At 38.0% G+C, this 23,086-nt stretch overlaps 3 protein-coding genes across 5 annotated transcripts; all 3 read left to right on the top strand.

Annotated features, from left to right (window-relative positions):
• The first annotated feature begins 294 nt into the window (after positions 1-294).
• Positions 295-9,132, top strand: ddx42 (DEAD (Asp-Glu-Ala-Asp) box helicase 42). Of its 2 annotated transcripts, XM_081392108.1 has the most exons (18): positions 295-493; positions 869-1,099; positions 1,438-1,597; positions 1,701-1,762; positions 1,942-1,978; positions 2,563-2,715; positions 3,191-3,295; positions 3,380-3,499; positions 3,615-3,791; positions 3,984-4,112; positions 4,480-4,579; positions 6,165-6,212; positions 6,325-6,422; positions 6,506-6,782; positions 6,932-7,158; positions 7,248-7,358; positions 7,548-7,649; positions 7,757-9,132. In XM_081392108.1, exons 2-18 carry the CDS (start codon positions 882-884, stop codon positions 8,324-8,326), a joined length of 2,694 nt encoding a protein of 897 aa, XP_081248234.1. In that variant the 5' UTR covers positions 295-493; positions 869-881; the 3' UTR covers positions 8,327-9,132. The 2 variants fall into 2 exon arrangements, with proteins under 2 accessions (XP_081248234.1, XP_081248235.1); XM_081392109.1 differs by lacking the exon at positions 1,942-1,978 and having other exon boundaries at positions 365-493.
• A 186-nt stretch (positions 9,133-9,318) lies between these two features.
• zp3e (zona pellucida glycoprotein 3e) lies at positions 9,319-11,568 on the top strand. 2 transcript variants are annotated; one of them, XM_081393704.1, is made up of 9 exons: positions 9,319-9,480; positions 9,646-9,975; positions 10,052-10,173; positions 10,254-10,357; positions 10,431-10,608; positions 10,679-10,796; positions 10,864-10,940; positions 11,011-11,099; positions 11,171-11,415. In XM_081393704.1, exons 1-9 carry the CDS (start codon positions 9,400-9,402, stop codon positions 11,236-11,238), a joined length of 1,167 nt encoding a protein of 388 aa, XP_081249830.1. In that variant the 5' UTR covers positions 9,319-9,399; the 3' UTR covers positions 11,239-11,415. The 2 variants fall into 2 exon arrangements, with proteins under 2 accessions (XP_081249830.1, XP_081249829.1); XM_081393703.1 differs by having other exon boundaries at positions 9,320-9,975; positions 11,171-11,568.
• Positions 11,569-15,919: 4,351 nt separating this feature from the next.
• LOC308707261 (zona pellucida sperm-binding protein 3-like) lies at positions 15,920-19,281 on the top strand. The gene is made up of 8 exons (XM_081393576.1): positions 15,920-16,752; positions 16,829-16,950; positions 17,031-17,134; positions 17,204-17,381; positions 17,456-17,573; positions 17,643-17,728; positions 17,801-17,889; positions 17,970-19,281. The coding sequence occupies exons 1-8, from the start codon at positions 16,177-16,179 to the stop codon at positions 18,035-18,037; spliced, it is 1,341 nt and encodes a 446-aa protein (XP_081249702.1). The 5' UTR covers positions 15,920-16,176; the 3' UTR covers positions 18,038-19,281.
• Positions 19,282-23,086: the final 3,805 nt, after the last annotated feature.

The raw sequence follows: 23,086 nt of genomic DNA on the forward strand, positions 1-23,086 counted from the left end.
ATACAAAATAAAATTTTTTAGCAAAAAAATAGAATTTTTTCAATTCATACACTAAGACTTATTTAATTATTTATTTTAACAACATATGAATGGCATAAATAGTCAATCAACAATAAACTAGCGTGAAATGTTCAACAGATCTAAATCAAATAAAAAAGATAAACAAAAGCAAAATTAAACATAAATACATTATATATATATATATATATATATATATATATATATATATATATATATATATATATATATACACACACAACATTATTAATAATACACTGAAATAAGATGGGGATCTGGCAACATTGCATTCTACGTTCTACACCAAACGCGTCGCGTACATTTTACGCAACACAAAACGAGTCCATTGTAAATTACGTAAAACACAATCTCCAAGAAGTGTGCAAGATAGCCTGAAGTGGTAAATACGCTGTGGATAAATAAGGTGTCCACCCACTTTAGAAGATCGCTTTTTCCCCTACCGTATCAGTGACAGGTAAATAACCAGAAAGCGAAGAAATATATCGATTACTCTTTCACGCAATATTAGTGAAAGTAATCGAAACATAATCCGTTTATGCACAGCTCAAGGCCTCTCCACGGCCATCAGCACAGCATAACAAAACACTGTCGCCTACCTGCTGTTTGACAACAGAAATATTGAGAGAAATTTTAAAGAAGAGAACACTGAAAATATCGCTGAGCGATATTTACAAGCAGATTCTGTAATTGTTGTGCTTTAATAGCCTGATTTTGTGATAGCCTGACTGGTTTTGTGTGTGTGTGTGTGTGTGTGTGTGTGTGTGTGTGTGTGTGTGTGTTTGTTTGTTTTATAAAGGTGTTTAAACCTCAAAACTGATGTTTTTTTTAGCAGCCCAACAGCGATGATGAACTGGAACAAGGGAGGCCCCAGTGGCAAGAGAGGCTTTGGATTTGGGGGATTCTCTCTTGCTAGTGGGAAGAAAGAGGAACCTCCTGTTACCCAGAAGGCCCACTCCGCATTTGGAAGTTCAGGACCATCAGGTGGATATGGCAAGAATCAGCAGCTTTCGTCTTTTTACAAAATAGGAACAAAACGAGCCAATTTCGACGAGGAGAATGCGTAAGTACTTAAAATGTGTCTTTTTTTTTTAAATGAAGACATTGCACACCAAAATAAAAATTGAAAAACGTAGTTTAACCCTAAAAGAACATTTGTCATTATTTACTCTCCCTCATGTTGTTCAGAACCCATGTGTCTTCCTTTTTTGTGTAGAACACAAAAGGAGATGAGTTTTTAGTCACCATTCACTTTCATTGCTTTTGTTGCACCTTTCATGAAAATGAAAGTTGACGGAGACTCTTATTATACCTAATGTCTCCTTTTGAGGTTGAGTAAATGAATTAGTATTGGGTGAATGAAAGAGGCTATTACGTTTAATGCTTGAAATGTATTTTTAGTTATTTTGAGGATGATGAAGAGGAGTCTAGCAGTGCAGATCTGCCATATATACCCGCCGAGAACTCTCCCACTAGAAAGCAGTTCCAATCTGGAGGAGGAGGAGGAGGAGGCTCAGACAGTGAGGATGACCCCCTTGATGCCTTTATGGCTGAGGTGGAGGTGAGAGCTGCGTTCCTGAACTGATCTCTATTAGAACCGGCAGTGAACATTGCTGCTCTTTTGCTTTAATTCTTTCTCTTGTAATTCTTTTGACTTCTTTCAGGACCAAGCAGCAAAGGACATGAAGAAACTTGAGGAAAAGGAAAAAGAGAAAAAGTTGGCCAAGTAAGATTCTGCAATTATCCACAGAAAAAATATATAATTTTAAGACCATTCATTCAGATAATATTTATAGCAGAGAGGATGGGAATAGAAAATGGGGGTTAATGGGTAGAATATGGGTTTCCATGGGTGATTGAGCGAGTCGCAGGGAAGTTTTTTTTTTCTCCGCTTGTTTCTTCCAGGGGTATACGGGATGACATTGAAGAAGAAGATGACCAAGTGAGTGACCCTCTTGACGTTACTACCGCCATCGTATCTTTGCCACAGCATTGGCTGTGTCCCAACCCCTTTTCTATCTTTCTTCCTTATACACTATATATATATATATATATGCACACACACACATCAGTTTACTGACTGAGCCATTAAAATGTGCTTTTGGTAATAGAGTTGGTGCAAAAGAGCATAGAGTAGCTTGTTTTTAAGGCTATAAATGCACTCTTATTTAAAAGTTCTCAGTCATTATCTATTTTATTTAATTGTTTACAGGTTAAGTGATTCTTTTGTTACTGAAACATGAGATTTGAGTCCATGTTAAATGTGTGTGTTAAAATGTATTGTAATGTCATTGACACCATATCAGTGCTGTCAGATATGTGGTTTTGAAATTTTGGTGAGAACTTGCTATGTCAAATAATTAGTTATTCTGGGTCAATTCCTAGGCGATACGTATTTTCTCGGACGTGAATTTGAACTCAAAGTTGAATTTGATGTAGTTCCATTTGAATGACTTTCTTATTTTCAGATGTAAAGGCCTGCTGCTCTTTGTCTTGATCTAAAGCATGGTTTTGTGTTCTTTGCAGGAAGCATATTTCCGTTACATGGCGGAGAATCCAACAGCTGGGTTGACCCTAGAGGAAGAGGAGGAAGAAGTGGACTATGACAGCGATGGGAATCCCATTGCTCCTACTACCAAAAAGATTATCTTGCCCTTGCCCCCCATAGACCACTCAGAGGTACTGTTACTGCATCTCCCTTCAGTAGTTGTTGCATTAACATCCCTAAATAGAGTGCTGTGGGAATGATGTCATTTTGTAGGCCAGACGATTGCATCTCCACGGTTCCCTCAAACAAAAGCCATTAGGAATTTGTTCATTGGCTTTTGGATTATTGCAGAAAATACGCTCTGTGACTAGCAAACGTTTATGATAAAAAAAGGCGGGGTATTATGGATTCATATGTCATAGAATAAAATCTTATTTCAGGCATTTAACAAAAGACCCATTGACTTTGGAACGATTGAACTGTTTGGAATGGAACTGGAAGATTGCTAACTTGTTTCCAGGTTTTCCTATTCATTCCTGCTGCACTCTATTGATGAGCAAGCACATTGTCGTTTATTAGATCTCTCATATCAAAAAGCCCCTGTATATACTTTAAAGAAAAGTATGAGATGTAAATAATGACTTTTTACCTCTCTTCTGTTTGTAGATTGACTATCCTCCCTTTGAGAAGAACTTTTATATTGAGCATGAGGAACTCAGCAGTCTGACTGGGGTTGGAGTGGTGGAACTGAGACAGAAACTCAACCTGAAGGTCAATGGCAGCACACACAAGTACATACACAAATGATCATTCTCTTTCTTTCAACCAACGTTAAACCGTATTCAAAATGAACAGGTTTCAGGTGCAGCCCCTCCTAAACCATCCACCAGTTTTGCCCACTTTGGATTTGATGAGCAGCTTATGCACCAGATCCGTAAATCCGAGTACACTCAACCCACACCCATCCAGTGCCAGGTGAGCTGTCAAACCCATCCAAATGGCCCTTTGTTCATTTATGCTGTCATCAAAGTAGTCATTTTAGGTATTGGATTATTTTCCTAAAGTAATGTGAGTTGTGTTGTTTCACTAGGGTGTTCCCATATCTTTGAGTGGCAGAGACATGATTGGCATTGCCAAAACCGGCAGCGGAAAGACTGCAGCTTTTATTTGGCCAATGCTGGTGCACATCATGGACCAGAAGGAGCTGGAGCCGGGAGAAGGACCTATTGCTGTGATTGTCTGCCCCACTAGAGAGCTCTGTCAACAGGTCAGTGAAAAAAGAAAGATTCTTCATATTAGGAGAAGGTGTAAGGGATTCGTGTTGAAGAAGATGAAAAAATAACTACTGAGCAAAATAATTAAATATGTTCTTCTTATAAAGTAGTCTTGGTCATCATTCAAGGTTGTGTAGTGTGTTTTGGGTTTTAATCACTTTGCATTGCTTACCTCTGTGGTTCAGATCCATTCCGAATGCAAGCGATTCGGGAAGGTGTATGGCCTTCGCTCAGTGGCAGTGTACGGAGGTGGCAGCATGTGGGAACAAGCCAAAGCTCTACAGGAAGGAGCTGAAATTGTTGTCTGCACCCCAGTAAGAACATCTCTGCCTGATTTCACAGACAGGGCTTAGATTAAGCAAGGATTAGGCCTTAGTTAAATTAGGACATTTAAGTAGCACTTATAAACGTGCCTTATAAAAAACATTACTGGTGTGCATCTTTGAGATAAAACAATAGCACTGATATATTTTAAGATATGTTCAGTGCAAGTTACTTTCAGTTAAAACATGCAGTTTAGTCTGGGACTAGGCTTAAGACGTCTCTGTGAAACCAGGCATTTATCTTTCAATACACAACCTCATTCAACTTGTTTCTATTTACTAAAGGTGTTCCTTGGTTTGTCTTTGAAAGTGAATATATTGTATGAAGATTTCATTCATGTTTGCTCTTCTCACATAGGGTCGTCTAATCGATCATGTGAAGAAGAAAGCTACATCTCTGCAGCGAGTGACCTACCTGGTATTTGATGAAGCTGATCGCATGTTTGATATGGGCTTTGGTATGTGTGAAATGTTACTTTTTTTTTGTATTATCTCATTCATTTTTATCCCATGTTTTTTTTTCCCTATTAAAAGCTCTGTCAAAAAAGCAGCGCATTTCACAATTGCTGTTTGGTCACCAAAGTATTGAATTAAAGGGATAGTTCACCTAAAATGATCATTCGTTCATCATGTACTCACCCTCATGTTGTTCCAAACCCATAAGACTATCAGTTATCTTCCAAACAGAAATTAACAACTTTTTAATGAAATCTAAGATATTTCTGTCCTTCCACTTAAAGCAACAACATGGAACTTTTCCTCTGCGGTCGCCCTACAGGTTGGAAGCGGAATTGTCCATTACCGCTGTCGTAAAATGATTTACGGTTACTGTATGAAGCATGCAGGTTTTTTTCATATGGGCAATGATAATATTATTAATCTTCCCCCTTTCATAATTTATACATGTTTAGTAGACTAAACATTTTAACTCAAACATTTGCGATTTGCATGTCGATTGCAATGCTCAAATCTGAACGAGAATGATAGCGATAGCATCCTAACCATCTAAAACTACCATGTTAGTGTTTACTAGCTACCAGATTGATAATTCGCTCATCTACTAGCTGATTCATGAAGATAAATGGAGGACCAGATAGTTTCCGTAACGTAGCCAGGCAGACAACAGATTAGAAAAACTAAAGATAGTATGCAAGCAATTTACAGTTACTTACTAGTTCAACAGCATGACGGCCAAGTCAGCATCGGTCTGGTAACTCTCCTCCATAAGCTAACGCCAGCGAGCAAACGCTCGACCAATATTGATCCTCGTCCTGCCTTTCAGTTTATCACTCTCCCTTTTCCTCTTCCGACTCTACTCCGACAAAACCTTGGACTTCTTACGTTTCGCTGCTGCTTCAGCCATGACGAAAACAGACGTACGAAAACAAACGCGCTGGTTGGCCACATTTGAGGAAGTGGTGGGCAAAGTGACGTATGCCGTAAAGCAGTCGAATTTTGTAGTTCTTTTTGAGCGCTGGTTACTACCCGCACCCCGAAGTTACATAGTGCCAGTAAAAGCGATACAGACCCCGTCAGGCTCTGGCAGACGTCTCATTCAACCTATTGTAAGTCGATGTACTGTCACAAGGGTCTTGGAAATATATTATGAAGGTTGAAAAGTTACATGTTGTTACTTTAAGTATATTCCACCAAAACAAGCTTCAAAATGTCCATAAAGGCTTTTTAATTCAGTCTTCTGAAGAGACGTGGTCACTTAAATGGTGAACAGATTTAAGTTAGGCTTTCATTCACATATAAACATTGATCCACACACATACATAGAGCACATCAATTTTATGGTAAATGGAAGCTCAAATGCGCTTGCAAGAACAAACCTCATTGGTTCTCACTCCTCAGACGTTTACCATATTCTATGTGCTCTATGTATGTGCATTGATCAGTGTTTATATGTGATATGTATTATAGGTTCAGACTAACATGAGGGTGAGTAAATTATGGTAGAATTTTTGGGTGAACTATTCCTTTAAGGAAAAAAAGTACAATTGCGATACCCTTGTCTTAAATTTAACCTGCATTATACAGAATATCAAGTGAGATCCATTGCCAGCCATGTCAGACCTGATCGTCAGAGTAAGTATCTTTCATGTTCATATTGTTGTGCTGCTTTAAAACATTGCTACTAGTTTCCAGCATGACTCCATTTATTGTACTTATAAGCCCTTCATGACCTGATCTCTCACAGCTCTGTTATTCAGTGCAACATTTCGGAAGAAAATCGAAAAGCTGGCACGAGATATTTTGGTCGACCCCATTCGTGTTGTGCAGGGAGATATAGGAGAGGTGCAGCCCTGGTTTCTTATAAAAGAATTTGTACACATAGTATTTGAATAAGTTTATTTAAACTTCTTTTCTCATCCTCCCAGGCTAATGAAGATGTCACTCAGATAGTGGAGGTGCTGCAGACTGGGAAGGAGAAGTGGGGTTGGCTAACCCGCAGACTGGTGGAGTTCACCTCCGCTGGCTCAGTGCTGGTCTTTGTCACTAAAAAGGCTAACTGCGAGGAGCTGGCTACAAATTTGAATCAGGAAGGTTATAGTCTTGGGCTGCTCCATGGAGACATGGATCAGAGTGAGAGGAACAAAGTCATTGCTGACTTTAAGAAGAAGAATCTGCCCATATTGGTAGCTACTGATGTTGCTGGTTAGTGTCACTTGAGGCATTTCATTACTTATTTTGTGTACTATCTGTATCTGTTCAAGATAGATGAACTGTTTCCATTTGTGTACTTATTCCCTTTATTATAAATAACTCTGTATTCATTCAAATAAAATTTCTCTTGCATTTTTCAGCTCGTGGGTTGGATATTCCATCTATCCGTACGGTTGTGAACTACGATGTAGCACGAGACATTGACACACACACACATCGAATTGGTAGAACAGGTCGTGCAGGAGAGAAAGGTGTAGCTTACACTCTGCTCACCACTAAAGACACTTCATTCGCTGGTGACCTGGTTCGCAATTTAGAGGGAGCCAATCAGAGTGTTTCAAAGGAGCTGATGGACCTGGCAATGCAGGTAAAACAACATCCTGTTTGCAATGTACATTTTTCGTTATGCATGGTTTGTTTATTTTTTTCACCAACTTTGCATTCTCTTTTTTTAAGAATCCCTGGTTCCGGAAATCCCGCTTTAAGGGAGGGAAAGGGAAGAAGCTAAATATTGGAGGTGGAGGCCTGGGTTACAGAGAGAGACCTGGACTTGGATCTGAATCCACTGTTAGTTTGATATTACTTTTGCTGCATTTTTTTATTTTAATATTTTAAATGTATTATTATATAAATGTCCGTTCGTGTTTTTCCTGCACTTTTTTCTATAAAACCTAGTTATTCCGGTGTTTGCAATTACCATACAAACAGGAACCGAGCCAATTAATTGCTAATGCATTTTTTATTTTCTTAAATCAGGAGCGCAGTAGTAGTGGTGCTGCTCTTGGTAACTATGAGGCCTACAAACCCTCCACTGGAGCCATGGGAGACCGTATGTCTGCCCTGAAGCAAGCATTTCACGTAAAAAAAAAGCCCTCTCTCATGTTTTTTCAGTATAGATATAGTTTACATGCGTGTAAATATACCAATTTATAAAGTTTGTTAAACATGCTCTTGTTTTTTCTCAGGCTCAGTATAAAAACCACTTTGTGGCGGCTTCTGGTGTTCCTCCTAAACTTACTACAAAGTCCAGCAGCTCCTCTGGGTGGACCAGTGCAGGAAGTCTAAGTTCTTTGCCTTCAGGAGCACCTGAGGGACCTGACAGACCCCACCTGTCCTACTCTCCATCGTCGTCCTCCTCATTTTCCTCCATGCTGCCGCCCCCTGCCCTCAGCTCAGGCACCAAAATGAGCGGCTTCAGTAGCGCTGGCTCCCTGAGCTCGGTTTCAGACTCTTACTCTAGCTCTTCTTCAAAAGAGGGGTCCCGTAGTGATAGGAATGCTGACGACAGGGGTCGTCATGGAGAAAGTCATTATCGTCATGGTGACAGGCATAGTGGGGGAGACCGTGATCGCTATGGGGAAAGGGACCGCTATAGTGACAGAGATCGTCATGGCGATAGCCGAAACGGTGAAGGGAGCCATAGGGACAGAGAGGGACGGTCAGAACGAGATGGGGGTGAGAGGTCAGGGACTCATAAAGACAGCTTTGCAGTTCCTGATCCCCCCAAACGCAAGAAAAGCAGATGGGACAATTAAAGTGTATAGGATAGAAGCAGTCAACTGTTCTTAGATCTGAACACACAGCTGACCCAGTCTCCCCAACAGTGTCTTTATTTGTCTGTGTGGTTTTTTTTTATTTTTTATTTTTTTTTATTTCAACCATTTAGAGCTGTGAATTGGCAGGATGAATAATCAAATGCATCTTGAGCCCAGGTGTTGTGTTAAAGTAGATACCTGTTCAGTGGCACACAAGTTGTTTCTTTCTGAAGAGACTAAAACAATGAGAAAATGTTGACTCTGGCTTTGTAACTGGAAATATAATCTGATTTCAAATAGTTGAGTACTTTTTTATTACTGTGTGCTGCTTCACAAACTATTTGTGAACTATATATTTTCTTTAAGATTCGCCAGCGTGTTCACATTTTAAGTTCTTAATGTCCATTAATGAGCTTGTCGTTGTTCATACCTGTTAATATTTTAAATTAAAAATTTTCAGTAGACTGTTCAGATTATAGACTTTTGGTGCTGACCAGCATATAGTATAGTTCAAGAAAAAATGAAGTCTACACTGAATCCACAAACACTCTGATCAACCTAAACATAACAGATGTAATGGGGAGAAAACATATCAGTAAATCTATCATAAAATAATGTTATGATCCTGCATTCCTTTGGTTCTGAACTAAATTTCTCCATTTCAGTCCCTTGTGAAGATTGCTGTTGATGTGAGGGAAGAACGTTTGTAACCATCTTAACCTGAAACATACTAAACTTTGTTATTTTGAATAGTGTACAACTCTGTCTGTGGCCATGTTTCTGAATGAATAAAAAAGGAAGACACAAAAAGACTTTGGGTTGTTTGTGTTTCAGGGAATTGATCTGTCATTATGATAAAATAAGCAATTATTTGGTTTAGCTACTAACAACATGTCCTTATATGGTTCTTCATTTAGAATCAATGACTTTCACCTGTGTTATATTGACTGAGTAAATTGGCAGGTGCAGAGAATAATTATGCTTGTCAGGAGAGAGGTGGAGCCATTCTGATTGACATCTGCATAAATTTGGATGGTAGCACCCAATGTGTCATTGAAACAAGCTTGGCAATAATGGGGTTTTGGCAGGTTGGATTTGGATTGGTGTTTATTCTTGCACTTGGCTTTTCTGAAGCACAATGGAGAGAAAGAGCAGCAGATAATTGGAGTCCAAGCGAGTTTAAGCCAGGAACATCAGCTCAAGCTTCTCAACAGGCTGATTACAGGATGTCTTTGGTTCCCAGTAACACTGTATTTGCACCACAAAGGTTTCCCGCTCAGTTTCCTGTCCAGACACCAGTCAGGACTGACTTTGGGAAGCCTTCTCAAGATCTTATGGGTGTTCAATTAAAAGAGCTGTTGCAGGGTCCAGTGGAGAAACTGACGTGGAGCTTTCCCAGTCTACCAGAGGAGCCACCGCAGCCAGACGTTCCTTTTGAGTTGCCTTTTCCTGTCCCTGCCAACAGTGTAGTTGCTCAGTGTGGAGAGAATTCACTATATGTGGAAGTGATGAAGGACTTCTTTGGGACTGGGCACCCACTGTTGTCCTCTGGTTTTACACTGGGAGGCTGTACTGCAACTGGAGAGGATTCTTCTGCTCAAGTGCTGATCTTTGAGTCTGAACTGCATGGATGTAGCAGCACATCAATGGTAAGGTTCAGTTGTGACAATCATAGGTGTTCTGAACCGTCCATGTGTCTGTTCTTCTATTAACCTTTCTGTTTAGGTGACTGAGGATGAGCTTGTCTATAAGTTCAACATTATCTACACCCCACAAGAGGCTTCAAATGGTGGTCCTATTGTCAGGAGCAGTGGTGCGGTGGTTGGTATCGAGTGTCATTATCCAAGGTAAGATTTCAGTTGACTCAGGATTGCAGAATATGCTATAATTTGCACTAAAAGGGGATTGATTCTTTATACCTTGATAGAGTGCTTGATGTGAGCAGCGACGCCTTAATGCCCACTTGGATCCCATACGCCTCAACTAAGGTTGCAGAGGAAGTCTTTGTCTTCTCCCTCAAGCTCATGACTGGTTGGTGTAGGCCAAACAGATTTGCAGTATGCTTGTGAATCATCTGTTAAGACTTTTTCTTTCCTGTCTGCAGATGACTGGAGATTTGAGAGGCCTTCTAACCAGTACTTCCTGGGTGACATGATAAATCTTGAAGCATCAGTGGGATTGTACAGCCATGTTCCCGTCCGTGTGTTTGTGGACAGCTGTGTAGCTACTGCAGTCCCTGACGTTGCTTCTGTCCTCAGATACTCCTTTATTGAGAATAATGGGTGAGAGGTGCTACCTCATGTATCCCAGCTTCCAGAAGGGTTGTGACTTCTAACTGGGTTCTGTTCACAGGTGCCTGGTTGATGCCAAGCTCACAGGCTCCACGTCTCACTTTATGCCCCGGACTCAAGTTGATAAGCTAGGGTTTCAGCTAGAGGCGTTCAGGTTTCAGCAAGCAGACAGTGGGCTGGTATGTTTTGTAGTTGTAACTATTTGTATGATATGCTGCCATAGTGTACAAACAGTTGTCTCTGCAGGTCTACATCACATGCATTTTGAAGGTGGCAACCTCTCCAAGTTCTGAACAGAAAGCTTGTTCATTCTCTGCTAATGGGTATGTTGCATGCTAGATAAGCGTACAGGTAATTGGTTGCTTTAACTTAACTGAGGGTTTGTTTTGTCAGGTGGGTGTCTGCAGATGGTTCTGACCAGGTGTGTGGCTGCTGTGACACCACTTGTAGCATCAGAAGTGGAAGTGATCAACTGCTTACAGGTTTGGTTTAAATCTGGTAACTTGTTATTGTCATGCATGGCTCTAGTTCTCACTAATCATTTGTTCCTCAGATCTACGCTGGGAAAGAGCATCTGTCGGCCCCATCAACGTTAAAGATTATGGCTATGGCCAAAAATAACTGGAAATGTCATGTTTTAATAAATGTTTAATATAATAAATGTGGTAATGTTTTTGTTGTCTGTACTTGCACATACTACACTACAAATTTATTCAGTTTACATGGTTTCTGTTCAGATATGCACAACAAAAAGCCCACTTGTGGGGGGGGGGGCATATTGCTCAAGTCATTTGTGGGGCTAGGCCTATTACAACACTAAAGGGCATTTCAATAGCATATCCTTTCTGGTGCTTACTGGATGCTTCTGCTTTATTATTGGGGGTTCAAGTGTGTATGCTGAAACCCTGTTGTAATTGATAGAATTTCCAAGTAAGAACTTGAAACTTTTGGAAACAGATGGTGGTGCCACTGTGATCAAAAGTATGTAATGGCTCAGAACTCATAAACCATTTGTCACAGGCTCAGTGTTATATCATTGGAATGCTTGACAGAAAGCATATTGGATTTGATGTCATCCTGGTGAAATTTTCAGTTTTTTAAGAAAACCTACTTTTGTGAGCTAGTTCTAGGTTTTTTTTGTCTGATCAGAACCAAACCTGTGCAGAAAGATTCTCTGGAGTCTGGTTGTCAATTTTAATTTACTTTTACAACAGGGTGCCAAAATGTTTGAAGTGGGCATGGTCATTTCTACTAAAACAGCTCTCCCTCTTGTACACATGTCTGGGCTCAGTATGTGGTCGTGTGAAAAATGACGTGCTATAAAATGCAAAAAAACATGAATATGGCTTTAGCTATGCAACAATCAGTCAGTTAAAGGTGCTGTATGTAATTTTTTGACTATTCTAAAGCATAAAAATACCATATGTTTCAGATATTTAGGAAACATACCTGTTTCTCTGAAAAACAATGCTACAGCCAGTTATTCTACTTTGAAATGTGCGTTTCGGGAATGTCTGTTTTTGTTTTCGTCTGTGTGATTCCGCCCACTGCCAATTTACCCAGTAGTATTTCAACACCCCAGGTTGCCAGTTGCCATAAAACACAGTCCCTGTGTCTCAATGTATATACTATCCATCCTAAACAGTATGTGAGAATAAAATAAGTGTGTCCTAAAGCATAGTATGTTGAAAAGAGTATGCCAGAAGTCCCCGGATGGTCTACTATTTCCGTGCTCAATATAACAGCTAATATTGCCCACAACCCATTGCGCTTTGGAGGAGGATCCAGTTCAGAACTACAAACACGAGTAAAAAGTGTTAAAAAACTACAGAACATAGTGGATATGCACGACCGACAGTGAGAGGTTTCGAAAAAGGTTTGAGTGACTAATCAAAGTTTAACCTGATAAAAAATATATATATATATTTAATGTTATCCGTGTTATATTTCATCTGCAATAACAATGTGGACTTTTATAAAGATACGTTTGGCCATTAACTTTTAAATGCATCATTATACATTAATATGAGGAGAGTTCTCCGCGACTGCAGATCAACGTGCCACTGCATTTCTCTCCTATATGGTAGGACGTGAAATTAAATTAAACGTGGAGGATTTTAACTGTGAAAAGATGATTGACAGGCCAGTTTACTGTGACAGGATGCAACAGAGAGCAACCGTTAAAGACGCAATTGTTTGACGTGTTAGTATGTCCCAAAGCTTGTCTACTTTTTTGCTACACACTCAAAAGTAGGCTATCTACTTTTTCTTCACAAAAAGAGTACATACTTTTAGGGCGTAGTATAAGTAGGCGAATTGAGACACAGCAAGTGTATTGCAGCCATGGAAGCCTGCAAACGAGCCGGGTCAAAGATTGCAGATTGTACCCGACCTAAAAATCCTCTGCATCCATAATAAGCTCTATGAGCAGACACACATTAAAACATGGATAAATCAGCTCATCAACACACAGTGTAAGGCTCAACGTCTTGTATTGTGAATTGCACTCATTTGTATTGCGTCCTCAATCTGGCAACCCGCGTGAGCGTTGAGTCTGAGGAGGAGGAGGGGGCGGGGGAACAACACTCTCCCAATATTTTGAATTTGGACTGCAGTACCCATTTCAACCACTAGCTGTCAATATTACATACTGCAGCTTTAAGAAAAGAAGGTTCTAAACCAGGGGTGTCCAAACTCAGTCCTGGAGGGCCACTGTCCTGCAGAGTTTAGCTCTAGCCTGCCTCAACACCCCTACCTGGAACTGCCTAAGACCTTGATTATCTGGTTCAGGTGTGTTTAATTGGGGTTGGAGCTAAACTGTGCAGGACAGTGGCCCTCCAGGAGCAGGATTGGACGTACCAAATTAGGGTTCTTTGGCTTGTAACAATAGCAGAATCGTTTTTGGTAATAAATAGAACCCTTATAATAAGGTTACATAAAGAACAATGCTTTGAGAGTGCTATACCTTAATGGTGATATAATTAACCTTTTTAATAATAGTTTATTTTCAGTAATATTAGTATCTTCATATTATTCATATTAGTGTTATTAACATTATTTTTATATTATTTATTGAATATTGGTTTTTTTTAGTCCTCTATCTGCCTGGTCTTATATTTTGTTGCCTCTGTTTGGGTTTTACATATTAAAAAAGGATGTTGTTTCAATTAGGTACTTCTACTTTTTATTGACATGGCAAATTGTAGCAAAAATATGATACAGATGTAATGAAGTTCCAGTGAAATATCTTAATGCTCTCTATATATGATGTCTTTATGTCCTTCATTATGTGTGCATTCTGAGTGACAATTTCTCTCTGCAGACGATGAGGTTATGATACGGGACAGCACCTGAAATACACAATTGAGTTAAGAGTTAAAGTTTGTCTCTTCCAATTGATTATGTAAAAACAATTATATTTATGAAGGCCAAAATGTGCAAAAATGGTGTTAAAAGGAAAAAGTGATATAAAGTCATGATAGCTTTGATGTTTTCTTGTGACTGGGTGTTTAGGCATAAAGTAATAATTAAAAATTCTTACAATATGGATCATAAATTCAATATCTCTGTTACTTACTTTGTGGAGAAGAGAAGATGAGTGTCCCTAACTGAGCAGAGCTGCTCACACTTACATTTTCTGTTAAACTAAAAAGAGAAAAAAGACATAATTGATAGGAAACTAGTTACAATTTTTAAAGTTAAAATTTATAGACATTTTAAGATAGAAATCATTTACCTTTTGAGAGTTTGTTGGCAGCCTGTGTTGTACAGCAGCATGAGCTCCAGAAAACCAGTAGTGTGGAGGCTTTGACAGTTACAGATTTGAAAAACAAAAAGGCGGGAATAAAGAACCCTAAACTTTGACACAAAGAACCATTTCAGAATATGGTTCTTCAGGATGATACAGTTCTAAATAGAACTGTATAGAACCTTTAAAGAACCATGTGTAGGGGAGAGCGGGGCATAACACTAACATTTTGACTTTCTCAGTTTGTATAAATCCACTTGGGGTTCATGGAATTTCTTTTCCACATTAATTTCACAATGTCTAGTAAAATTATATGGTTTTGTTTCTTTAATGCAGTGTATATCTTTTTCTTGATTTACCCTGAAAGAATGGAAGTAAAATGTGACAACATGCCCCATATAGGGCATGTTGTAACATGTGAGGGGCACATTGTAACATGACCATATGACAGATTAAAATGTTATCTGATATAATCAAAAAAATATATACATGACAAACTAAAATATGTTATCAATAAAATACAATTATTAACTTTTTCAAATAATAATGGGATTTTTTAATGATTAAAAATAAAACAAAAACAGCTATACAGCATAGTTCAAAACAATAATAATGAATAATTTCTGAACATTGGCTTTCAGCCCTAATTCATCTATTTCTCATGGCTTCTCAATAGATTTTATAAAAGTATAGAATAGCATAGTTCTAATAGGGTTGTGCCCCTGCACCTGCGCAACTAATTTAAACCCTGCTAGTGTCTTCTGCTAGTTAAATAACAGATAAAAGATTAAAATAATATTTTTTTCGATTTGTCGAATTTTAAATTAACACAAATCAACTTCAGTGAGAAATTTACTTTTGCTATGGTTAAATAAATGTTCAGTGATTTCTTACAAAGATTTTTTAATAAAAAATAAAATAAATAAAAATCTCTATTTAGTGTTGATATGGCAACTAGTAAATACACCAAGTTTCCTCATGCAGGCATGTGTGGAAAGTTTTAAACCATGTGTGTTACAACTAGCCCCGCTCACCACATGTATGAATGTGTGTGAATGTAATCTGGATTTACTACATTTGCCATGTTTTTCAGTATAGATATTTGGATATAAAAATCTATGGAGTTTGTTAAACATGCTTTAAACACCAAAATTTTTTTAAGCTCTTAATGGTCATTAATGAGATTGTCTTTTGTTCATACCTGTTAATATTTTAAATTCAATTTTTGTAGTAGACTGTTCAGATTATAGTCTTTTGTTGCTGACCAGCATATAGTATAGTTCAAGAAAGAATGACACTGAATTCACAAACACTCACAGTTGTAATGAAAAACATATCAGTAAATCTATAATAAAATAATGTTATGATCCTGCATTCCTTTGGTTCTGAACTAAATTTCTCCATTTCAGTCCCTGATTGCTGTTGATGTGAGGGAAGAACGTTTGTAAAAATCTAAACCTGAAACATACTAAACTTTGTTATTTTGAATAGTGTACAACTCTGTCTGTGGCCATGTTTCTGAATGAATAAAAAAGGAAGACACAAAAAGACTTTGGGTTGTTTGTGTTTCAGGGAATTGATCTGTCATTATGATAAAATAAGCAATTATTTGGTTTAGCTACTAACAACATGTCCTTATATGGTTCTTCATTTAGAATCAATGACTTTCACCTGTGTTATATTGACTGAGTAAATTGGCAGGTGCAGAGAAAAATTATGCTTGTCAGGAGAGAGGTGGAGCCATTCTGATTGACATCTGCATAAATTTGGATGGTAGCACCCAATGTGTCATTGAAACAAGCTTGGCAATAATGGGGTTTTGGCAGGTTGGATTTGGATTGGTGTTTATTTTTGCACTTGGATTTTCTGAAGCACAATGGAGAGAAAGAGCAGCAGATAATTGGAGTCCAAGCGAGTTTAAGCCAGGAACATCAGCTCAAGCTTCTCAACAGGCTGATTACAGGATGTCTTTGGTTCCCAGTAACACTGTATTTGCACCACAAAGGTTTCCCGCTCAGTTTCCTGTCCAGACACCAGTCAGGACTGACTTTGGGAAGCCTTCTCAAGATCTTATGGGTGTTCAATTAAAAGAGCTGTTGCAGGGTCCAGTGGAGAAACTGACGTGGAGCTTTCCCAGTCTACCAGAGGAGCCACCGCAGCCAGACATTCCTTTTGAGTTGCCTTTTCCTGTCCCTGCCAACAGTGTAGTTGCTCAGTGTGGAGAGAATTCACTATATGTGGAAGTGATGAAGGACTTCTTTGGGACTGGGCACCCACTGTTGTCCTCTGGTTTTACACTGGGAGGCTGTACTGCAACTGGAGAGGATTCTTCTGCTCAAGTGCTGATCTTTGAGTCTGAACTGCATGGATGTAGCAGCACATCAATGGTAAGGTTCAGTTGTGACAATCATAGGTGTTCTGAACCGTCCATGTGACTGTTCTTCTATTAACTTTTCTGTTTAGGTGACTGAGGATGAGCTTGTCTATAAGTTCAACATTATCTACACCCCACAAGAGGCTTCATATGGTGGTCCTATTGTCAGGAGCAGTGGTGCGGTGGTTGGTATCGAGTGTCATTATCCAAGGTAAGATTTCAGTTAACTCAAAATTGCAGAATATGCTATAATTTGCACTAAAAGGGGATTGATTCTTTATACCTTGACAGAGTGCTTGATGTGAGCAGCGACGCCTTAATGCCCACTTGGGCCCCATACGCCTCAACTATAGTTGCGGAGGAACTCTTGGTCTTCTCCCTCAAGCTCATGACTGGTTGGTATAATGTAAATGTTTGTAACATGCCAGTGCTTGTAAACCTGGTCTAAAACGATTTATTTGCAGATGACTGGAGATTTGAAAGACCTTCTAATCAGTACTTCCTGGGTGATTCCATTAATATTGAGGCTTCACTGAGGTCATACAACCACATTCCTCTTCGTGTGTTTGTTGATAGCTGTGTGGCTACTTCAGTCCCTGATACCAGTGCTACACCCAGATACTCCTTTATTGAGAATAATGGGTCAGTAGAGGTCCTTCAAGAACTACACAATTTGGCATCATGGAATGTCTGAATTTAACTTTCTTCCACCCTAGGTGTCTAGTTGATGCTAAGCTCACAGGCTCAGGCTCTCGCTTTATGCCCCGGACTCAAACTGACAAGCTGCAGTTTCAGTTGGTGACGTTCAGATTCCAGCAAGAGATTAGTGGAATTGTATGTATGTGGATTAGCAGTTTGGGTGCATGTTGGCATGGAGTGTACAAATAATTTGGCTTTTTCTAGGTCTACATTGCTTGTGTTCTCAAGGTGGCTTCAGCATCCAACCCTACTAATGTTGAGCAGAAAGCTTGCTCCTTCTCTGCTAATAGGTATGTTTTCACTGATATGAATTACTTCAAAACATTAGTGTGTGGGGACTTAATATTTGGTTTGTCTGACAGGTGGGTGTCTGCTGATGAGGATGATCAGGTGTGTGGCTGCTGTGACGCAACCTGTGGCATTAGGAGTGGAAGTGATCAGCTACGTAAAGGCATGTGACTTTTTTTTTTTTAAGCTTGCAAACGTTAATGTTTGTATGGTCATTTGCTTAAGTGTTCTCACTTTCTTCAGATTGGTGGTGGGACAGAGCATCTGTTGGACCCATCAGAGTCAAGGACCAGGGTTTCAGTCCCATGTAGTGTACCGATTGCAGAATATCAAAATAAAGTTTTCTCATACTGTTTTAATTGTTACTGGATGATCTACAATTTCAGTCGGTGTTTGTAACCATTTCATTACTGCTGACTGGAACATTGGGTGCTTCTCAATCATCAAATTGATGCTTCCTCGCTCCTCAGTCCTCCAGCCTGTGACCTCAATTGATTAAAAAAAAAAATCATCTTGAATAATCTCAATTCTTTAGTTGCACTGCAAGGAACGAGGAGTGAGATGGCTTCCAATGGAGCTATACGTGAGAATACACAGGTGTATCCTATGTGGAAGTTGTCTTGTTGAAAAACTTGTGCATGTATACACTTCCCTCCCTCCCCCTTTACATCAGTCACAATTAATCTAATATTTTACCTTGTAGTTTAAATAAACCATATCTGGCATATTTCAAGAGGACATCAGCTGATGATTTGAAGTGACGCTCGAATATTCCAAAGTAGCCTTCCTTCAATTCATTTGTCATTTCTAAGGGGGTTGGAGCAAATTAGAAATGAAGAGCACCCATTGTTTTTGAATTCTAGGAAGCATGTGTGAGCTGTCTTTAATACAGGAGCAAGGCCTTTAACCCCATGTTAGAGTAGTGAAGTCCCTTTGCATAAGTGTGCCCTAAAAAAATTACCATTTGACATACAAACTGTTTGGGTGATTGGAGGCAAATTAATTTGTTGCTTTAAGTAATAATTTAAACAAATGTTAACTTGTGCAGAAAATGAGGCCTCTTGTTTGTTTCAATGTCAACAATCAATATTTTCATAGTTCTTTACATCACATGGTGATGCTACTGCACACCGCCGAACAAAAGCACGTTGGACTTAGAATTGTGTAACTCTGCATACATAACTGCATTTTGGCACAAGTTTGAGTTTGTATTGTAATTTTACTATTTCTCCCCCATACTCTCTTATAAATCTATTTTACAAAAGTTACACTCAGGACTTAAAGGTCAAATGTCCTCGTTAAAACTGGTTAATCCCAGGTCCATTTAACTATATATATTTTTTTTTTTTTACCAGATGGTGCCATTTTCTCAGGTTTGGCCTATAAAACAAATAGCCTACTCTCTTTACTCTGGTTTTCTGCTTCTGTAGAGCCAATTTGATAAATTATGCAGCTAAAATTGTGTGGGTGTGTTGGTAATGGTATGGATGTCAGAGTGTGGTTTGTATGTGTGTAATAAATAAAATGCGTGTGTTTCTCGTAATATTTGAGAGAGAAAAACTGTAGGCCTACTGCAAATCACAAATTTTTGCTTTGCTGGCATTTAATGGGGAAAATCTATGGAATTACTTTTGTGCCAATAATAATGAACGTAACTTTTCAAGAAACTAACGAAAATATAAATTGAAACTGAATAAAATATATTTGAAACTGAAAAAGAATAAATCGCAGGCAAATTTTTTGACTTCGTTTTTAATACACTGCATGTTTTGCTAACTATTTATCATATTTCGCTGATCTGAACTTACAAATGCGCTTCCAGAGCTTTCATTTACGCTTCTGAAGTTTTCGTTTACAGTTTTCGTGTGTTCTCATTGGCTACTGAGTTTTTGATTGACAGCTTCTTCACCTGGAAGTGAAGACGTCAGTGGTGTGTTTATGTGTGGATGTGAGCTTTCTATTTCATTTTAGTGATATTAAGTTTATATCTGTATTTATTTGCTGCTACACATTGTTGAGATGATTTCTTATAGAAGGAATAGTACAGACGAATGATATCATTATCATTAGTCATCATCACTATCAGGAAGGATACTGGATAGCCAGGCTACTCGTGGTAAAAAAAAAAGTATTAATATTTATAATACTTGCTCAGTGAGAGCCCATAACATTATACAGCTGTGTTGTCTTGATTTAAATGTTAACCCTATCATTACATGACTTGTTTATCTACATTCAGTTACGGTCTTCGGTTAGATCATATTTCCCCCCAGCCATCCCAAACAACATTGGGCTAGAGTACTGTACAGTATCTGTACTGTAGCCTACAGTACAAAAAGTACTGTATCAGTCAATGACCAATGCCATAGGACCAGAGCGCTGTCAATCACTGCCTGATTCAACTTTGGCAATGTAAAGCCTTTTTTTACCATGCCAATAATTTAGCTAGCATTAGTTAGCATGCCAAGCTATTTAAACCTGAATTTCTCAATTGCTGATTAATTTGCAATGCAGAGTTTTTGAAAGAGGAGAGACACGACTTGACCACAGACCACATCTCTGTTCGTAATATGTAAACACTCAATTACTTTGAAGTATCGCCCTGGTCGCAATATTTATTCTGATTACTTTTGTGTGATAAAGATATGTAGTTAGTATGAGTAACAAAATGCTTTTTCTGTGTCCATATTTGACTAATAATAATGCAAAAAAATTGCACTTCAAATGAACATTTCTGAGAAAAATGTTTAATCTTTAATAGTCTTTAATAATAAATATATGTCCAAATTAAAAACTTAATACATGCAAGTAATTATGACTGAAAACATCCAGCAACTAGGGAATACACAGGATATATGTTTATATATAGGGCTATACAGCCATCTACTGGTTACACAACAGTATTACAGATGATAAATGCTGCATGACTCCGAGGGAAATATTTAGTACTGTAAAATCCCTTAAAACATTTATATAATTTGTTTGAAATAAACATTTTAAGTCTGCAACTTGTTACTGTTTGGGGGAGTTCAAAGCAGTTTGTATTGTTAGATTATAATACATTTCCTCTCATTTTCCAGGGAGTGGAGCAACTTTTCCATACACAAAATTCTGATGCTGTCACAGAGTGATGCTGATGGAGTGATAGTACCAGAGATCCACTGTCCCTATCAGACAATAATCTTACTTTGTTCAGACACATCACCTTTGAATGACTGGGATCTTGATCTTCAGACACCTGATTTATTTTATTTTAATATAAAATAGCAAATATTTTAATTTCCTCTAGATTAAAACAAACACAGTTCACAAGTACACAAGAGGTTGCACTTTATTCTTATTAGTCTATGCTGATCTTGGATTAGCATACCAACAGCATAGGAATGTTAAGGGGATAGTTCACCCAAAAATACAATTCTCTCTTATTTTACTCACCCTCATGCTGCATTTTACTTTCTTTCTACAGATAAACACGAATTAAGATTGTAAGGAAAGTAATCCATCTCTGTGAGTCCTAAAGATGCTTTAAAAACCACACACAGTGACCGTGATGGTAATCCATGCGACTTCAGTGGATGAAACAATAGGCTAGACAAGAAAATTACTAATAATGTAAACTGTTTTAACTATTAAATCACTTCCGAACAACTGTCTTACATACATGGGTTACAATCCACTTGTATTATATTGACTCACAGAGATGGATTATTTCCTCAAAAATCTTTGTCTATGTTTATGTGAAGAAGAAAGTCATATACAACTGGGATGGCATGAAGGTGAGTAAATGATGAGAGAATCCTCATGTTTTGGGTGGACTATCCTCGTACTGCTTGTATCCAGTCACTGTTTTGTTACTTTTACTGCAACAGGAACTGTTCAAAGAATCATTGCATCATTTAAAATGTATATGAATTTTAAATATGTATTCTGTATTTGTAATTGTGCATTTTGTATAGTAATGTATATCATGAGAACACTGTGCATTACATGTATATTATGCAGTTAATGTTTTGTGGATTCTGGTCTTTCCGGTCACAACATAATTGCATCCAAGACTTTCACTTTGATACTTGTATATATGCTTTAGTGACAATAAAGAATGTAAATTTATTTGAATTCATATTTTCAATTACATTCATTTGACTGGTTGTATAAGTCACAATTGAAGCGGTTGATGATTGTTAAAATATATTTACAATTTTAAATGTTGACGGCTGAATATATCACACCTAATCAGAGCCTAACATGCAAAAGAATCATCATGAATAAACAAATATTCTCCGAAAACATTGGACACTATACAATATTTTAAGAATTAGCCTATATACAGTACTTTAATGTACAATTACACCTGAATAGACTGAATAGATCTCTTGTGCTCCTAAAAGCTTCTGTCGACAAAGTAATAGCAGCAGGTAAATACAGATAAAATTAAAAAACAAACATAACTTAATATCACTTAAATGAAATAGAAAGCTGTGCTTACAGACGCTCACATCCACACATCACTGACGTCTTCACTTCCAGGTGAAGAAGCTGTCAATCAAAAACTCAGTAGCCAATGAGAACACACTGCTACTAGCCCCGCCCCCACGAGAAAAATATGTCAGAACGGCGAACGAAAACTCAGGGAGCGTAAACGAAAACTTCAGAAGCGTTAATGAAAGCTCTGGAAGCGCATTTGTAAGTCAAAAAATTTGTTTCATGTTACGTTCATTATTATTGGCACAAAAGTAATTCCATAATAATCTGGTACAGTGCCCAAACAAAATCTTACTGAAAGCTCATTTTTTGAGATATCAACCTCAAATTTAGAACACAACTTATTTTGATGTATAAATTTATTTTATATAAAATATATATTTTTGAAACAATCAATGTTCATAAATCATTTTCATAAACTTAAACCTCTATAACCTTTTTTATGTTTCACTTTTTTAAACTTTTTTCTTTTCTTTTTTTACGTTTTTGGACACAGACATTTTTGTCCTCAATGGACTTATGTGTAGCTTTTTCTAATTGACACACAAGGGTTAAACTACTATTCACAGCCTGGCTAGATGGAGGCATTCAAACGAAGCATCAATGAGATCCAGTCTCTAACTTTCCTGCCCAGAAAATATCTGATCAACTGAAGGTTAAGCTTGTTGGCACTTGTCTTTCTAAAATTTTAGCAATCATATTGCAACTACAGTTTGTCTACATTTCTTATTTGCATACTGAACTGGCCAAAATTATGTTTATCAAGCTCCAGCTTTACACTGTACAAAATATGCTATTTTAAGTGTGGATTCCATACCCAATGATAATGGCAAACAAATGTGGCTTTGAGGCATATCAACCTAAGCTTTCCTAAAACT

The sequence above is a fragment of the Scardinius erythrophthalmus genome (assembly GCF_964197995.2).
Source record: "Scardinius erythrophthalmus genome assembly, chromosome: 1".
In the NCBI taxonomy this organism is placed as follows: domain Eukaryota; kingdom Metazoa; phylum Chordata; class Actinopteri; order Cypriniformes; family Leuciscidae; genus Scardinius; species Scardinius erythrophthalmus.

Excerpts from the sequence above, each read along its gene's own strand:
- LOC308707261 (XM_081393576.1), top strand. The coding sequence starts at position 16,177 with ATGGGGTTTTGGCAGGTTGGATTTGGATTGGTGTTTATTTTTGCACTT. Across the intron at positions 16,951-17,030 it reads ATCGAGTGTCATTATCCAAG|AGTGCTTGATGTGAGCAGCG; the intron begins GTAAGATTTCAG and ends ATACCTTGACAG. Across the intron at positions 17,135-17,203 it reads CTCCCTCAAGCTCATGACTG|ATGACTGGAGATTTGAAAGA; the intron begins GTTGGTATAATG and ends ATTTATTTGCAG.
- zp3e (XM_081393703.1), top strand. The coding sequence starts at position 9,400 with ATGGGGTTTTGGCAGGTTGGATTTGGATTGGTGTTTATTCTTGCACTT. Across the intron at positions 10,358-10,430 it reads CTCCCTCAAGCTCATGACTG|ATGACTGGAGATTTGAGAGG; the intron begins GTTGGTGTAGGC and ends TCCTGTCTGCAG. Across the intron at positions 10,941-11,010 it reads TGTTCATTCTCTGCTAATGG|GTGGGTGTCTGCAGATGGTT; the intron begins GTATGTTGCATG and ends TTGTTTTGTCAG.
- ddx42 (XM_081392108.1), top strand. The coding sequence starts at position 882 with ATGATGAACTGGAACAAGGGAGGCCCCAGTGGCAAGAGAGGCTTTGGA. Across the intron at positions 1,598-1,700 it reads CCTTTATGGCTGAGGTGGAG|GACCAAGCAGCAAAGGACAT; the intron begins GTGAGAGCTGCG and ends GACTTCTTTCAG. Across the intron at positions 3,792-3,983 it reads CTAGAGAGCTCTGTCAACAG|ATCCATTCCGAATGCAAGCG; the intron begins GTCAGTGAAAAA and ends TCTGTGGTTCAG.